We start from the raw sequence: 19,248 nt of genomic DNA, 5'->3' as shown, positions 1-19,248 counted from the left end.
GTAGTCTGGAAGCACAGACAATTAGATTACTTTGATGGCTATTACAATGAAATCAGGCTCTTTAGCGGATTGATACCTTTACTAGTGTAAAGTAGTAACTTCATTTAAAGTTTAGATTAGATAAAGAAATAATTTCTTGTAACAGTTATTGATAGGTTAAAAAATTCTCCTGTAAACTACAGGAATTTAACTCCTGGAAGCTTTCACTGTTCAGTAGAGCAAGTGTCTTGGTTTTCCCATTTAAAAGTCTTATTTCGGTATTTCAAATTTTGCATGACTGTTTTATAGCAAATCTCGAGATTTTCTCCTTTTATATGTACATGTCCCCACATCTGATAAGTGTTCTAGGCAAGTGGAAGACTCAGCTGCAAATAATGATTGGAAGGACTGATTATGGTCTCTCTCCTAAAATAAGCTTATGAATGGTACTGGTAGTTGTAGTTCAAGCTACATGCAGGCACTTGTGTTTTTGAGCAGTCAGTTCTTTTGGTTCTGGACATTTTATGTAGTGTCTTTTCAGTGAACATTTTTTCCCTGAAAACAGAGATTGTTGGGAATGATTCAACCCTCAGAAATTCTAGTTAGTACAGGATAATAAGAGTAGTAGCCTAGAAGGTTTTGATTTTCCATTTTGATGCAATTGGTGGTGTTCTGGCAATGTCTTTTTGACATTTGGGAAAGGTTACTTTGCACTCTTGTAGAATTGCCTTGAAGGTGCTTCAGACAGAAAATATATTCAATTAGTTTAATGTATTCCTGTGGTTTTGGGGTTTGTCTAGTTTAAATTGTGCTTCATGGGATTGTTTAAAACACTTACTTACTTTGATTGGCCATATGTGTTTGAGTTGCTAAGTCAGTCAGCAGAGGTGCTTTCATTGGCACTGTCTTAGTTAGAAGTCTAAGGGAATTGAAGGCAAGGTTTCTTCCAGGAGTTTTTGGAAGTTTCTGCCTTGATAGGCCTGACAGGGATTAAATTGTTACCTCCAGGGTACGGATGTTGACAATTTCTGTGTAACTTCAGAGCTCGGAAAGAATTTCTTTTCTTTCTCATCCTCTTTGAAGTGGAAGCATTGTAAGTAGGCTTGGGGGCATTTTAAACAACATATATTTGATTAGTCCTCTTTCAAGTTAGTGTTGAGATACTACAGATAAGCAGACTGTGTTTTTAAATACAGAGGAAACCACATTATTACGTATTCTTAAAATTTATGAAAACGTATAATGGGAAACTATTAGTCTGATAAACCAAATGTTGCTAATGCTTTGTACATAGCATGCAAGATTAAGTAGCAAAGATGCTTTTTCTTGCATAAAAGCCATCCTTTCTTTCTTAATCTTGCAACATCAGTTTATTGGCTGAGCATTCTCATGTTTGTCAGTGCATGAAGTGTACTGCATTCAAGTAACAATTCTCTCCTGTAAGATTCTGGGAAAAGTAACATTTTGAAATTGGTACATTTCAAAAGAAATACATTATAGAAGAACATGCTGTTTTCTGTGGTTTGAGGGAATACTGCTGATTTCCTTAAGGAATATGACTGTATTCTCTTTCACTGCACTGGAGGGCTTCTCTCAGTAATGATATCAGGTGTTCTCTGCTGTTTGCCATAGGTGTTGTGAGGATGACACTGTATTTGATAGATTTTTCTCCTCTGTGGCATCCAGTGTAATCTGCTTTAAAAGAATTGTGATGATCAATTCAAGTCTACTTGCATTTCTAAAACAAATGATTTCTGTTCTCAGGCAAGCTAAAGGTTTGAAGATAACTTTTCATTTCAGTCAGAGGGAAAGTCTGGTATATTTTGACCTCATGACTTAAGCTTGGTCTTATTTAGTTGTCCTTGATTCATGGAAATGGGTTTTGCTTTATCTTTGTATTGCAGCAAATGAATACAGTAATGTTTTCGGTAAAGATGTATATAAAATTTCCATGTGCTTCTCTGTCTTTGAGCTGCCTGTTTACAGAACAAGCCAGTCTTTCCTTCCTTTCACTGCATCCAGGAATTTAGTGCTAGGGTAGGTAATAAATTTATGTGCATAGTTGGTTACCAAAGAATCTCTTCTTTTTTTAATAGCCTTTCTGTCTCTGATTTCCCCAAAGATTGTTTCTCATCAATTATTTTGCCTGTCTCTATTCCCTTTGTGCTTGGTTTAATATGCCTTACTTTGGAGTAAGAGGGGTATCTTCATGAAAATATGTTAAGTAGAGAGAAAAATATTTTTCCATCACAAGTTAGACACTTTTCTGCAGTTGCTCTCTAGCTGAGATGTTGATTTCCAGCCTTTATTGCCTCAGGGAAGGTTTTGGGGAGGGTCATGAATGGGACTTAAAATTGTGGAACAAATTCCATTATAAAAGTCAACAATGCTTTTTGACACAGACTGTTTGATGTCAGTGCTTTTATTTAGATTTTTGTCTGTTTTACAGATTTTGTGATGTTGCTGGTTTTGTTAGTATTTTCATATTATGATGCATAGCTGGTTTCAGAGGTAGTATCTTTTAAAAAGAACCAGACCTACCCGCTCAGCTGAATTTTGCAGCTGAACGTTTTGAAAAGCTGTAGTATGATATCATACTGCAAAACCGTAGTGCAGTCTCTGTCAGAACCCTCTAGTGTTGGGTAAGACAGAAGAGAGTGTGTCTGTTTATAATTCCCTACAGCACTCATGGTGTATTAGCTCTGAGGCAATATGGCAAAATGTGTATTTCAGGTAGAAAATGAGCCTGCTAAGCCTGGCTGATTGATAGTTTGAAATTGTTCAAGTTAAAACAATTGGGACTTCAGCTGAAGGTCTCAAGTAGTAGATCACGTTTTTTCCTTAAGAAACCAAACTAATACAGTTTTAATGCTTTTTCTGTGTGGTTTATTCACTAATGATTGTTTACTGTTGTCTTCCATATGAACACGTTCCCATACACAGGTGAACACATCTTTATAAAAGTCATCATTAAAGGAGTTACAAATAATCATTTAACCTTTCATTACCCATTGGCATGAAGTTCTTTCTCACTGCTATTTGATTTATCCTTTCAAGAGCTTTAGTTGATAGTTCATTTTTTGTCTCTCTTCTTTCAAGTGCCACTTCAGATTGTGATTTTCTCACAACAGGTATCTAGAATATCAGCCAACCAAAATGTGCGGTTATGTATTCACTTACTGCACCTGAACATGGTTTCCAAAAGGTGCACCTTCCTCCCAATATGTTGCACAATTTTCCCCTCGACACACTGGCTGTGGATTTATGTTTTGCTGTCTTCATAAATCATTACTTCATTAGAGGGAGGTCTGTTTACTGTAGACACTGAGTAAAAGAAGGAAACACTATGTTCACTGGATATGTAAATCCTGCAGAGTATTTTGATCATCTCTTCTTAACCCTCCCACAAAAAGGGACACTCTGTGATTCAGTCCTTTTTAAAGTTTCCTCTAGCAATAATAATCTTAGCATTTTAACTATTAAGACAGATCAATAAGTTATTACTCAATTTCCTCACCATATAAAAACTCAAGTATGAAACACAAGTATTGTTCAACAAGTTACAAAGCAAAACAACCCTAAGCTGATTTTCTCATGAAGCATTCAACTAAATCATAAAATTTGATGTAACACACCAAAAATTGATGAGTTATAATAGAATTAGACCAATTCACAGGAGGTGGCTCATCAATGTCTTGAAATATGGTTGTCTAGATGCCACACAGATTTGGAAATACTTCAAAGGTTATTTTTTGCAAGCTGGTAGGATACAACTCTTCTAGGCTTTCTCCCTGAGTCTTTGCTACCACTGTTAGATTCAGGATACTGCATGAGGTGAACCCAGTTATAGCTGCTCTTATGTTTTTATTCCTTGCAACCTCACAAAAAGTTTCAGGGTCAGGAGGTTTCACTATTTTATCTTTTAAAATTGTCAGGAACAAGTTTGAAATTGAAGACTAAAACTAATTTACCATTACCAGGATAGAAAATAATGTCTACAAGAGTAAGACATCTCTTTTTATGGAAACATCAAAACAGAAAAGGTTCTTAATTTAAATTAGATATGTAAAACACAGGTCATATTTAATTATTATAGAAATGTATACTAATGCTGTAACTTGTGATCATCCTTTAAAATACCATTAAAATACTCAAAAAAATTACTTTACAACCCTATTACTAGCAGTAAAATGCTGCCAAAGTGATATTCAAGCTGTACAGTTTAGCTGCCAAAGTTTTAAAGAAAATTAAATCATTGAACTGTGGAAAAGTGACTGCATAAGCACCTGTAACTGATGTTAGCTGAAGTGCTAAACCAGCTTTTGGCAGCATGGCCTCTTTTGCAGGTGCACAGAATATTTTCTTTGTGTCAGTTTATTCAACTAGTACAGTTCATTAAGTATTTCATTTGAAGTTGAGAAATGGGCTGGGAATTGAAATAGAAGAAATACTTATTTTCACCTTTCAATCTATGAATAAAAATAAGGTGTGAGAGTCTACGACCTATTAGTTTTTAAATCTTATAGGATATATTACCCTACAATGATTTATTTAAATTCAGTAACTACAGGTAATATGCTGCTTAAAAACCCAATGTGTTTAATAAGATGAATACTTCTTGCTGTGTTCAGCAAGTTGGATGACTGAGACAACTTGTGTTTTAAGTATATCTGGAGTTCAGTTTCTTTTGACATCTGAATGCCATTTGAAGGATATTAAACTTAAAAAAATAACCAACCAAAGCAAAAACCCAAACAAAACCCCTAAACTCCAACCCCCCCTAAAGAAGCAATCAAACCCAAAGCAAAATCCCTCTGTGTGTATGTGTGTAGGGCAATTCTAATGTAGCAGAATTTTTTTTTTTCCCCAGAAAAGAATAATTGAAACACATAAGATGTTTGAAGTGGCTGTAATTTTTAATCTTCTGTCTAAAGATGTAAATTGGAGGATGTAGATCAGTCACTAGATGGAAGATAGTGATTCATGAAGATGCTTCACTTGTACAAGAATAGGAGAAGGCCTGGCCTGTATTGGAAAGCACTGAGTCTTTTTTGTATAGCCAACGTGTTTTCACAAAACTCCTGATCAGTCTGCCCAGCAAGGGAAGGAGTTTCACATTTTGCTTGAGTTTGAATTGGAAGGGAAAAAAAAAAATCACAACTGGCTGTTGTGAGCTGGTTGATCCTTGCTCCAGGATTCTGCTGTAGCTCCTTCCCCTCTACCCAGTCTCTTCCATGTGATGCCTGTAGCCAGGATCCTTTGGATCAAAGTGTTCCCTGGATTCTGGTAAGTCTGTGTGCTCCCTGTCTGTCTGATAAGGAGCTGAAAATAGGAGCACTGTGTTGATAGAGGTGAGAAGATCCTGAAATTACTCGGTATCTGCCATGTGTTATGACCTTAAGTGCAAGAAAAGAATACCTGATTAAGATCAAAACTCAAGTACTGTCCTTCAGCTGGAAAGTCTCTTGAGAAAAATGTTTAAATGAGAAGAAAGTACCAGCATTATTTGTACATCCTCTGTAGATGGATACATGTCCTAGAGCCTTGAGAAATGATTAACTTCTTATTGTATGGGTGTGGGTTTTGATCCTGAGACAGTATTTTTACGATTGAAATAATGTGTAGGTGATTCTTACACGTCTGTCTCTGAAACTGCAAAAGCTGTAAACATAAACATTCCCTAGGTTTTTCATTAGGCCCTGTTAACACCAAAGAAATTTCATTTTGGTCATAAAAACTGAGAGAACAGTTCTTCTGCTTTGTAACTGAAACCTGACTTAATACATTACAGCATATGCAAACAGAGAAAATAATTATTTTTAAATAACTGGCACTGAAAAACATCACCCCAAAACAATATCTGTTTAAAGCCATTACTGAGTTTTACATGTAGGCCATTGCTTTTATTTTTCTTTGTAAGAAAAATTACACCTTGTTTGGAGTGATAGGGAAGTACTTTATTCTGTGCTGGGTTGATACGTAAAAGGCAGCACTTGCTGGAACTGGGTTTTCACCTGTTTGTAGATTTAAGTCAATTGTCTTGACTGTTACCCCATCCTAGTTCATTTATCTTCTATCCGTGGGAATTTAAGAAGTGCGCTATGCACTTTGGGAAGGACAGGTGGCTGTAGATTTGAAATTGTATTGATAAGTGCTATTATAAGAATTTGAGTTAACCTTAAACTAGAAGTCACATCATCATAGCGCTGCATATTTAAAAAAATAAAAGAAGGTGTACAGTACTATCACAAGGGAGAACATTCAAGCTCGTGTCAGCTACATTTGAAGTACATGGCAGAACCATTACATGATGCCTCAGGTGGTGGTAAGCAGTGTATCTGAGAGTGACCAAATTTATACACATTGATTGCTTAGTGCTCTCAAAAAGTGCTGACTGGAAGAACTGTATGCCTGTTAACATGAAAATTGCCTGCTAAAAAGAAGAAAAATAGGTACATATATTAATCTTTTATGTGTTTAAATATAAATTAAAATTTTGCTTGTAACTTTGTTTCCAGGGCCTGATCTGTTTCATGACAAGATCAGTTTAAAAGCAATTTTGACTTCTTGATATAAATGGTAGCTGTTTATTTTGTGTCTGTTCAGAGCTCTTCTAGCCAAGAATTGTACACGCTGAAGTGAAATTTTACATTTGTGTGTGTATGCATATATTATTTAGGTGTTTGGTTTCAACTGACTTGAAATGTTGTGATTTGCTCAGAAGGAGCTCTGAAAAAATGTTTGGATGCATCTGCAGGTGGAAAAATAATTTGTCTGTCTGTCCAGGCAGGTGTAATTTGGAAGCAGGCAGCAGAGTAATTGTCATAGGTATGGCCTTCAGCAGCTGACAGTTTGATACACACTTGATGGACAGCTCTCTCCCCATCATAATCAGCATTTTTATATTCAGGAGCAGAATTTTAAATTATGACTTTAACTGCGTAGGTGATGTATTGTAAATCTCTTTCTACCCATTTACAGTATTCTGTCCAAGTGTATCTTTAGTTTTGCTCTAGAATAATTCTTCCCCGTTACCTAGAAAAGCAAACCAACCAACCAACCTACCTCACAGTATGTTGGTTGTCAGTGATGCAGTAGCACAACAATACACTTGTGCTAGTGTTTCCTGTATTCCTTGGTTTATCAGCTTACCTAAAAGTCATCTGAGAGTGTTTGCATCCAAAGCAATGCTGAAATCAATTTTTAGAACATAATTTGACTGCATTACAGATAGCTCAGCCTGCCAACAATGCTCATGGGTGATAAAGTCTGGTTGTCTTCAGCATTTTTCGGTAACCTACAACCTATATCTCAAAGAATTAAGGGATTTCAGACTGGAGGTGGATTGTGCTGAGCAGAGACGTTAGAAAAATGAGTGAAATTAAGGAAGGATAGGAATAATCTTCTTTTGTTATATTGATCGTCTTGAGTTGTACTTAACTGTCTAAATGTAGGCCTGAAATCTGATGCCAGAACTCAGAGCCTGGAAACCTTGTAGAGCTTAGGGGGGACCCCAGCAGGGGCAGCTGGAGCTCCACAGTTCCCCTGACTGTGTTCAGGTCCTGAATTCCAGACCTTGCATAATTTACCTGCAGTTGCACAATATTCTTGAACACATCACTTCTAGGTCATCAGGCCCCTCCTAACCTCAGGTGCTGATTTTTGAACTGCCAGAGGCCTTCAGTGAGGCAGAGCACACTCCTGTTCACAGTGCATGTTAATGTCTGTGTACAGCTTTTTGGTGACATTTAAAGCAAAGTAAACTAAGACAATTAGATTACATCTGGTATGGAGATGTTTTTCTTGCCATTGTGTTGATGAAAGTTTTCAGTTTTTAATTGTACACAAATGGCAGAACTCTCTCTTCTGTTTTTTTTTTTTTCTTCCCTAATGCAACCAATTTAAATCTAAGTGTGGTTTCTACCATATGCTTGTTTCAACCATATTTGCAGTTTAAAAAAATATTTCCAAAATATAAGAGTTCAGGGAAAATACACTGTTAACCATGAGTCTTTGTAGATACTAATTTTTGAGGGTGATGCTAACAAAAAGAAAAGATTGATCTATGTTGGTTGAAAATAAGTGATAGACTTTAAGTAAGGAAAACTGCTGGACTTTTTCCTCATCAGTTTTATCTAAGAGTGTGTATTTTGAATAAGGCTGACACATGTGCTTAGAAGGTGCTGTGGTACCATAATAAAAGGTACTCTGCAAATTTTTAAAGAAGGGGAAGTACACCCTGAAGTGATTGAGGTTAAAGGCTGTCATTATGAAAAAAAATTTTGAACATGTGTTTCAACTTTTGTCATCTGCAAACTCCTGATGCAGTGCTGCAAGATGAGGATAACTATTTTTAAAAACTGAGTTCCTAAGTTTAAAATACAAAGTGCTACTCTGGCACAAAATAGTAGTGCTTATTAAAAAATGTGTTTCTATGATCAGCTTGGTATGCAGGAAGGAGTTTCTCTCATCATTCAGGGAAAGATGGATTTTGTGTTTGAGCTTACATTGGTTGTTATAAATGTTCAGCACAAATGTAAGAGCGTGAGTAGAATGACATGGAAACACAGCATGTCTAAAGGAAAGCTGTAAGGAAAAAGGCAACATTCCGTTTCCTGACAGAAGAAAACAGATGACAGAATCTCTTAAGAAAGTGTGGGTGATTTTCTGCAGCACGTCTGTAATAAACAGTATTGCTGATGGTTGAGGAAGATGGGGATGAACGAATTCAAGGTATGTATGGATAGTGGACATGGTCCAGCTCCTGAGTCAGGTTGAGGCCGGGGCTGTAGGATGTGGGGAGGTTTCTCTCTCTGGGAGTGCAAGGGAGCATGCTTGCTTTCAGGAGACCTGAGTGTGCAGTACAGAGGAGGCGGGGGAAGGCTGGAAAAAGAAAGGAGCCCGTGGGAGAGGCACAGGCTGGAACACACCGAGCGGTGTCGAATGTGTTCTTATGGCAGGCAACAGCCCAAGGTGCAGAGGAGATGAGGGGAGATGGAGCAGAGTTTGTTAGCTCAGGGAGCTGCTAGAGAATTGCTGTCTTGTGAAAGGGAATAAAGGACTCTCCTGCAAAGGAGGGGCAGTACAGCTTCTTCTTAACTCTTTTATCCAGTCGTCCTGTTTGCTGTGATTTTTCTATTAGAAAGCACATTTTGGTTCAGTTTATCTTTGTCTAATAAAAGGTTCATTTTGTGTTTTTGTGGTGTGTACATTTAAAACAATAAGGGCCAGAGGCACTGTTTTGTACAGTTTAAGCTAAAGACTACAGCTGACTTGTTTCACAGAGGTGTTATGACGTATTTCTGTACAAGAAATTGTTACATGTCTGTAAAAACATTTAAAAAAATGAAAAAAATAGGCTGTTTTTCTCTTCAAGTAAAAAATGATCTGTAGGACCCTAAAATTTACAACATACTAGGAGAAAAGAGAAAGCATTGTATACAATAGCCAAAAAGTCCAGTTGTTTTTCTGCAAGTAGAGAAGCATTCCAGATGAGCACAATAAATTTCATTGCCTCATGGCAATAAGCAAAAATTTGCAGGAATAAAAAGAAAGAAAATAGCTGCAAGGCCATCTTCCCAAACTGGAAAACAGTATTCTCTATAATCCTGCTGCTCCTGCAGACTTTGGTTTCAAAGTTTAGACAGTTGTAAATTTTGCTTCAGTTTCTCTGGAAAACACTGACAAAAAGCAAGTGAAAGGAGGTCTTCAGAACTGAGGATGGGGAATGTAGTAAAGAGAGGCATCTTAAAACAGTCAATACAGAGAGCAGCCAAGTGCTGAAGTGGTGTTGTACAGGAGACATCTTTCCCCTGCTGCGTAACTGCTGGAAGGCCCTGGAACAAACAGGGGTCTTGTCTCCCAGTAGTCAGTGTTGGGAGCCTTCATCTTTCTCTCAGCCAGAGGAATGAGAAAGAAATGAGGAGTTGGTTGTAGAAGACAGCTGAAGAAAAAAGGAGAAATCTAATTTCATACTGTTGGCTTTGGGAGAAGAATGAGCTTGATATAAATGATTTTTATGAGTGGGGTCACTCATCCCCCTCCCTTCCCATCTTTGACCTCTTAAGTTGACTGTGGGGAATTTTTTATACCCTCTTTGAGTTACTGTGGAAAAAGGAGGACAGAAATGAGGAAAGAGGCTGGGATGATGGCTTTGAAGAATGTAAAGAACAGTCTGCTCATTGAGTTGAGCAAGCTTTACAAATAAAAGTACCAGTGCAAAGGGTTTTCAGTAGTTTCTCTGTACTGTTCATGTTTATGTAAAAAAGAGTTGGAGACTAAATAGTGTTGAATCACACAAAAATGTCTCAGCATCTGTTTTCAAACTGTTGTATTGAAGAGAGACAAAAAATTGGATACAGGCCACCAGAAACTTTAGTCATACACAGAAAAATTTATTTTAAGGCGTAAGTATTTATCTTAAAGAAGGGAGTAAACTTGTATTTAGCTTTTATACACCTTCTTACCAAATATGCCTAGAGGGGGAAACAAATTTCTCCTCAGCTTCATGTGAAGAACAAGAATATTTGAGTAGAGAGATTTGGTTCATTTTGACATATTGACATATTTGGAAAATCACACCAAATGGATACATTTGGTGATCAATCGCTTTCTACCCAACCTCCTTATAGAAACATGCATAGCTCCTGGTACAAAGATGATAATCACTTGGCAGAAAAAACAATATTCACCTTCTGATATTTAAGCATTCCCTTAATACTGGGACACAAATTTAAATCTTACTTTTGCTTTTCTTACTGGTTTCCTGCAGAAGTTACATAGAAGGGAGTACATGCATATAAAAACTTGCTCACCATGAGGAAGGGTTAAGGGCATTAGGTTATTCCAGCTATATTGAAAAAGTTGTGCTGAAAGTGAGTGTGGTAACAAAGTCCAGCTTTGTTAGCATCTAATGACGAAACTGTTCCATGTTCAAACTTCTTTTCTAGATCTAATAATTATGGCTGCCATCAACCCCAGCCACTGTAATTAGTGTAATAACTGACAGCTATAATCTTAATTTCACTCACTTGATGGTACATGTGGTCACAGATACATGCAACTAGTCATTTGTTTTTCTGAGGAGGTGCCTTTTTCTCCTGTTTGTCAGCAGTTTTTACCTAATTTGGGAGCTCATGGATGGAGGTATAAAAGTGTTTAAAAATGTTATAATTTCTTTAGCTTAGTAAATCTGAAATGGTACAACCCTATCAAACCTAGTAATTTAACAGCTGGGTATTACCACAGATAAGCTTATATTTAAGCACTGCACACTTCCCTTACTTAACCACATGAAGAGCTTTCCCTTGTGCTAATTTAGCATCCTTGAACCTTTGCATTCTATTCTGTCTCGTAGGCACACCGCTTCTGGTACGGAGGAGCAGTGATCCAGCTTTGGGTGCACCTGCTGACTTCCCAAGTGCTTCTCATCCCAGTGACCACGGCCTCAAGCATGTTGTGGCAGTAGGTGTCGTGTAACTCACCCTTTTCTTAAGACCAAAACTTTTCTTACCTATTGGTAGATAGTAGTTTTATAAGCTATATTTGTATTTGGATCTATAACAAAATTCCTCATACTAATTTTCTGTAAAGTAGAGAATTTCCTCTGGAAAAATAGTTATTTTAGATGATACAAGCAATATACCCTGGTTCTATTTTTTTTTAAATAAGAGATTTACATAAAGCTTGATGGTGTCATAAGGCACTGGAATATGAACTGAACTTTCAGCAATTATTTGTTTGTTCAGTGTCATATCCAGTTTACTATTTCTTCTTTGGTCTCACACCATTTTTCACTTCCCTTATTTTCTGATGGTATTTCTGTCATCTTTGGTATCCTGCTGCTATCCTGTACAGTCTCTTCTTTATCTCACTTTTCTGTTTTACCTGACTGTTCCCTTTTGAGGACAAATTTGTTTTCAATATCGTTATTATTAAGTTTTATTGCAAAGCTACAATTAGTGAAGATGCAGTAACTCTTAATAATATGCTTTTGCAAGCTGTCTTTAATCTTCTAAAAGTGATGCTCTCTTAGTCACACTTGGGCCACATGTTCTACTTTGCAGTTTTAAGACCTGAAACTTTGTGTGTGGGGAAGATGTTCCTGCATTACCTATAAAACATGAAATTCTTTAGAATCTCTGAATGTCAGCTGGGACACATAAGTGTCTCAAGCAGAACAGAGCTACTTTTTAGAGTTTGCCTAGAAAGCTCTGGTGGGTCTAGTTCTGCTCTACTTTAGACCACATGAAGGCTGGCTTAAATGGTGCTGCTGCTTTTATTTGCTTGTGACATTTATGCATTTTCCCCTTTAGCTTCCCTATACCATGTTGCAGTTCGCTCCCTGTCCCCAGCTGTGCAAAACAATATATTGCTGGTTTGTTTCAAAACAAAACAACACTCAGAAACCTTGAGTCTTAGTTTGGTGCAGGAGGGATGTTGTGGACTAGATCACAACTAGTTTCTAGCAAGGTTCCACAAATGGCTGTGTTGGCACATTAGGGAGTAGTGGGAGAGAGCTGGGGTTCAGCAACACATGCTGGAGGTGGGAACCTTTCAGCTGAAGATGTGTTTAAGACCAAACTTCCAGTTAAGTTCGTGTGAATAGAGGAAGTAAATACACAGGCAGTTGACTTGCATGCAAAAGATGTTTATGGGTCTCAGACTAACACTGTAATCGTGAAAGCCAACAGAGGATTTTAGTTGATTGTTCGTTGTTTCTCTTTGCATGGTCAAATGCATGTGCATCTAAATATCTTGTGTCCACCTTATTGTACAATGCCTTATGTTATTTGCTAAGTGGTGCAATTTTAAAAGTCTCGGTGACTCTCCAAGTACATTATGATGTTACAGGAGGCTGAATTTTGTCAAAGTTCTGCATCATTTGTCAGACCTGTTTGAGCTGAGAGGTTTTTCTTGATGTTTGCTGCAAGCATGTTAATGAAATACTGACTTAGTCTGATAAGTGAAAGTACAAAGAAGAATTCTTGGTTAACAGTGCAGATCTTAGATTCTTGGCAAAGTTAAGAAATGTATAAAGTGAGTATGTCAGTATGTAATGCTGACCTCTGGTAGTTTATAACCATGAAAATGGCAAAAAGAGGTGGAAAAATAAGTGAAATCTGTTTCATTCCAGAGTATGTTTTGAATGCTTTATAGACCATCAAGAAGAGAAAGATAGCATTTTGTTGAGTTGGGTTTTTTAATGTAATTTTAGTGGTGACAAGGGCATTTTATGCCATTACATGAAGATTGCAGTAATACTTGGAGGTTAAAACCTCACCATGCTTCACTGACTTGCATCAGTACAAAGGAATCCTCTAGGCCTAAAGGAATTCTCCGTGTTAAAATACAGAGCATCCCTCTGTCAGCTGTAGGGGTGACAGTCAAAGCTGGACAGGTCGCAGGGGTGGAGAAGGACTTTTTTTTTTAATTTATTGTGTAAAGTGGAGTTGAGGGGGAGGCCCAGAAAGTTGAAAGTTGTGGTTTGGTGTTGTTTTTCTTTTTTGTGAAAGCAAACATCTGTTACAGTAAAATACGTTACACCAACTCTTATTTTTGCAATAGTACCATTTCTAAAACTCTCGTCAATCATACTGAAATATGCTTTGGCATAATGTTCTGGGAAACACAGAAAGCTTAAATAACATAGGTTAAATTAGGTACAGATTGTTTTAAAACATGCAGAAAAATCGATATCTGACAAATGAAAAAATATGGCACAAACAACTGAACATTGCGTTTTGAAAATAGCTATAGTCTTTCATTCAAGTGTTAAAGCACTATTTAGAAAAAAAATCATTTGTTCTGTACATTGCTGCTGAAAATTTAAAACTAAAACTGTATTTCTTTTGCCACAAACCAGAGTTTTTTTCACGTTCAACTGCTTCCTTGTAGTCACATACAAGTTAGAAAACCCAGAGCTGTTGGTAGATGAAACATTCTTCAATGCATGTAGTGAAAATTAAGTCAGTGTTTATGCCACAATTATCTTAGCAATTATTTTGTAATTGAAACTGAATTTCATAATTAGCTGAGCAGTTTTGGCACTTCTGGTGTTTTGGTGTTTGGCACACATGGAACTGGCAGTCAGCTCTGTGTAGCAATACCTGTATGCTGGCTTGCACGGTGTGCACTGCTACACCAGTGCTTCATCAGATTTTTCAGAGGTGACTACCATGGGATTCTCTGAAGACAACGCTGATTTACCTCCTGGAAAGTGCAGTTCAGTTGAACAATGAGTAATGCATTAAATAAGACAGCAAACATGCAGTAATACAAGAAAAGAACATTGCTATCCCATTCAAGTGAACTGGTTGAACTGATGAACCATTTGAGCTGTTCACAATATTTATGGCATCAAAGAGAGCATGTGTTCTGTTTTTCAGATGTTGTCCCATTTGTTCAAAGGAAGATTTGATTTTTAATGCTGTATGATGACTACAAAAATAACAAAACCTTTTCTGAGTGACCAGGTAATTTGAGGAGAATTTGAGCTATTCTTTCCTATTTTCTGTGACACATCTTAGCTGTAGTTTTAGCCCCAATTAACAAAATACTTCTAGATCAATCAAAAACCAATAGTGAAGTCCAGCATCTGTTCCCTCAGACTGGAAGTCATTTAACAGATGGTACAAAATTCGAGTTTCTTTTTTCATCCAAACTTCTCTTTCCTTATTGTGATAGCTGCCACTGAAAAATTTAGAGACAGTAATCAGGAAAAAATAGGGGTAACACACATCAGAACTTTTTATTGAGGAAAAAGTATTTGCTAATGAATTTTTTACTTTATTAAAGCTACAGCTTAGCTCTTCTACCTAGTTAGGATTACAGAGCCCTGGCCAGGCTTTCAAAAGTGAAAGCTTCCTTCCCTAGATATCCAGAGAGGCCTTCAGGGATACAGAATTAGTTTAATGTACTTGTGCACACCTATGGGTTGGGCAGAGAACTGGTTGAGAGCAACCCTCCAAAAAACAATGGGAGAGGTAGTGACTGATGAAAACTCTACGTGAGCCAGCTAACATGCGCTTGCAGCCCAGAAAGCCGCCTGAACCCTAGGCTGCAAAAAAAGCGTGGCCAGCAGGTCAAGGAAGGGGGTTCTGCCTCCCTACTCTGTTCTTGTGAGACCCCACCTGGAGTGCTGTATCCAACTCTGGGGTCCCCAGTACAGGAAGGACATGGACCTGTTGGAGTGAGTCCAGAGGAGGGCCATGAAGTTGGTAAGGGGTCTAGAGAACATCCCCTATGAAGACAGGCTGAGAAACCAGGGGCTGTTCAACCTGGAGAGGAGAAAGTTGTGTGGAGACCTCATAGGGGCTTTCCAGTATCTGAAGGGGACCTGCAGGGAAGCCAGAGAGGCATTCTTCATCAGGGACTGTAGTGACAGGACAAGGAATAATGGGCGCAAACTGAAAGTGGGGAAATTTAGTTTAGATATGTGGAAGAAATTTTTTATGGTGAGGGTGGTGAGGCACTGGCACCAGTTGTCTAGAGAAGCTGTGGATGCCCATCCCTGGATGTGTTCAAGGCCAAGTTGGATGGGGCTCTGAGCATCCTGGTCTAGTGGGAGGTATCCCTGCCCATATCAGGGGCATTGGGACTAGGCAATCTTTATGGTTCCTTCCAACCCAAGCCATTCTAGGATTCTGTGATTCTACTTCTCTAGGAAGTTCTGTGCCCATAGCTTTGCTATGGCAGCTGGCAAGGGCTGGCCCAGCTGCTTTCTGGCTGCGAATGGCCTGGCCTCACAAAGTGGCTTTAGCAACAGGCATGTAGTCTTCAGCTGGAGATCTCCTCTGGAGCGAGGCAGTGTGATTGGGATGGTTGAAACCTTTCAGAAGAAACGAGCATTCTTGGTGCACTTAACTCTTGCTCAACACTTGTCCGCAGTTTGCTGAGAGGAGCTGCAGTTTTGGATTCTCCTCACCAACTCAGAAGTTCCTGACTGGATCCCTCTGCCCAACATGGTAAAGATGAGATGCAGCAAGGCAGAAATTGTGTGGTTTTGTTGGTTTGGTTTTAGGGAGCAGAATATGTTTTGCTGCTACTGCTCAGTCCGGTTCATTCAGGTAGTAATTGCTAATGTATAATTATAACACCTGAACTTCCATTTCTGGAGCTGTAACTTCTGCTAGTCTCTCTTGCTGCCTGGGGACAGACTTCCTCTACTATCATTAGATTTGATTTGTCATGAGTTTTAGACAGAGAATTGTGATCCTATTTGAATTGATGGGAATTTTGCATTAATTCTGGTGGGACTAAGGTTTCACCCTCTCCTGCTGATTATTATGGTATGCTATTTTCTGCGTGACTTTCTTTTGTAGTTACATGTTTTCTGGACAAATACTTAGGTTATCGTGGAATTAATCAATAGGACTGGCTGGTTAAATTGTATTTATCCATATTTAAAGATACAATGAGATGCTGGATCAGTTGAAGAGCTCCTCCAGTGGCTCAATACAGTTTCAATTTTTGCCTAGATATGATTTGAAATGGACTGTATTTTATGCATTGTGGACATGTAATTTGCAATTTTGAATAAGGTTGATATATAATTAGAACATTTTTATGTTTCAAGCTCTTGTTAAAAAGGGTCAAAACCTCCTCTGGTTCTTCTGGCTGCTAATTGTGCTTGTGGTGTATTAGCCTTCCTGATGAAGAGTCTGTGAATTAGCATAATGTCCACATGTGTAAGGATACAGCTTCATGATTTGTTCCTTTCTATATGATATTATATTCATATGTAAATGTAAAGATATGCTACAAATTCAGCTATGAAATAATCTGTAGAACTTACAAAGTGTGTGAGTATTTTAGTATAAAAAAAACCCAGAAATATTAGTTCATCTAATCATGCTACATTAAAGTAGGGCAGGGCAGAAAAGGTCTTTTTTGGCACAGTGGTGGAATAATTCCGTAGAGTTTATAACTTGATTCAGCAGATTTCTGCTAAGTCTTGAGCTAAGAGACTGCACTGCCACGAGGGTTGTATTGTCTGTCTGATTTTAGAAGATAGAACTTTTGTCCAGTATGTTTACTGGACTAGGCTGGATAGTTTTACTTTCTAGTCCTTTTGTATGTGTTCGAATTTCAATATGAAATTCTCCCGTAGTTATGTGATAGAATCTTACAACAGTTTGGATTGGAACGGATCCTTTGAGGTCATCTGATTTCATCCCTCCTACCATAAGCATGAATGTCTTCCACTAGATCAGGTTGCTCAGAGCCCCATCCAGCCTGACCTTGGATGTTTCCAGGGACAGGGCATCTCCCACCTCTCGGGATAGCCTGTCCCAGCGTTTCATCACCTACTTTGTAAAAAACTTCTTCCTTATATCTAGTCTAAATCTACCCTCTTTTAGTTTAAAACTATTATCCCTTGTCTTATCACACCAGGCTCTACTAAAGTCTGTCCCCATCTTTCTTATAGGCCCTCTTTAAGTGTTGCAGGAGGTGCACTCTGAGAAGGAAACCAGATATTGGGAGAAACAGTATTTTTTCAGGAACTAGCAGTGCTGGTGCACTTGTAATTCTTTAAATCCATGCTTGTTGATGTATAATAATCAGACATCAAAGTTGATTTGGAAATACATCTTAGATATTACCATGTGTGTTTGAGGGTAAAGGCAAGGCTGCTTCCCTGATATGGTCTCAGGCTGTCATTCAGAATAGCAAGGGGTTTAAATTCTGGAAGGCATTTACTTTTTCCTGGTAAAAGTTTTCCTATTAATAATTTAACTCTGGCTCTTGAAATCCTGCAATGTGGAACTGAACGGAAGATCTGGGGAGATTTAAAAGGATTTTCTGTCATTCAGCTGGGGAGTTCCGAACAGTTGGAATTTTTTAAAAGGGAATTCTGATGTGGGTGAATCCATTTATAAAGCAACTACTGTGTCTGTTTGTGCTGTGAAACATATATAGAACACTTCTAATCAGCACAGGAGCTTGTCAGTATATTGCTTTTGATGTCTGATTAGATGATCATAGGGACATCTGCAGTGAGTTAGTTTTGAAGTTGTTGGTGTGAGCACTGCAGGAACCAGAGCTGTGTGGCACTCTTACACCATGAAAACTGCTGCTCTTAAAGAACATAAATCCAACTATGCAGCGAGCTGAGGGCTGTCGAAATAACAAAAGCCATTCCTTCTCAATTCTCTCTGCTGCCTTTCAGCCCTGAACTGCTTTTACTTTTTCCCCTTCTTATATTATGTGCTGTGGCATTCTGCATCAAAAAGAAATTATTTTATATTGTTAAGGAAAAACTAAAAAAATATAAATTAAATGTTTGTCAGAATACTAAATTGTTCATCTGAAAATGGACAGAAGTGCCCTGTGGTAATTTCCTCTTTTGAGGGTTGCAAAGCAGTATGTGTGTGTGTGTGGAGAATTGTATTCTTTGCACAGCCTGTGTGTCAGAAAAATTATATTGTTTTACCTGCATTGTTTAAAATGAGCAGTGGGTGTAATTTACGTGCTTTTATTTGAGCAGGATCAGTAGACTTTTTGTGATTTATTGTAATAAGAGCTAATAATGAATGTTCTGTGATGTTGATATAGTATATAAATTATCAGTAAAAATGGTGTAATCAGTAGAAGTTGTTATTAGTTGTTAACGGGTTGTTTCCAATGCGAGGAGTACTGGCATTCCACTGACTATTCATGAAAGAAAGTATCTCCAATGAAAATCATCAAAGCTCTTCATCGTTCTTATGTTAGTAGGGGTTTGGGTTTTGTTTCCTCTTTCAAATGAATTTTGGGCCTTGGCTGTAATTTTGAAAATACCTTATTGTTTATATACCTTCCTCCTTTATCCTCTGCTTTGTGTAGTCAGGTAGATGAGCTTGTAGGTGATCCAGGATGGCTGAGAGACTGAAACTATTTGTTTTCCTATGTGGCCTGTCTTATAGGGAATGTGGAAAAATTAAAGGGTGGAAATAAGAATTGTTGACAAAAAAAGGGAAAAAAGGTCATGCTGTCAATGCTGTTGACACATATTCATCTCTATAGCCACATCTTTGGGGTCCTACAAAATACTGTCATTCCATCTGGAACAGCTTTTAGCAGGCAGCTTACGCAACAGCTCATGGTGCTGAAATTGGAATGAAACATTAGCAAGTTACTTCTATGTCTGACAGTCAAAAGTGGAAGATGACAGTCAACATGGCTCATGCATATCATTTACTGTCAAGCTCTGGAAACATTTAGCTAAAATAAAATAGGTTCTCAGTCAGGGTCCTACTGAAATGCCTGCTAGTAAGTAACTTTTTCCAT

At 37.9% G+C, this 19,248-nt stretch overlaps 1 protein-coding gene across 4 annotated transcripts in view; it reads left to right on the top strand.

The window, feature by feature from the left end:
* The window catches only part of PARD3B (par-3 family cell polarity regulator beta), a 416,855-nt gene that overhangs the window by 142,029 nt on the left and 255,578 nt on the right, over positions 1 to 19,248 (top strand). For all 4 annotated transcript variants that reach the window (XM_069022266.1, XM_069022270.1, XM_069022267.1 and 1 more), the window contains one exon: positions 11,336 to 11,442. In XM_069022266.1, the coding sequence (XP_068878367.1) occupies positions 11,336 to 11,442 (107 nt within the window). The remainder of the gene's footprint in view (positions 1 to 11,335; positions 11,443 to 19,248) is intronic.

The sequence above is a fragment of the Aphelocoma coerulescens genome, chromosome 7 (genome assembly GCF_041296385.1).
Source record: "Aphelocoma coerulescens isolate FSJ_1873_10779 chromosome 7, UR_Acoe_1.0, whole genome shotgun sequence".
Lineage (NCBI taxonomy): Eukaryota > Metazoa > Chordata > Aves > Passeriformes > Corvidae > Aphelocoma > Aphelocoma coerulescens.
This window is presented reverse-complemented; position numbering and strand designations above follow the sequence as displayed.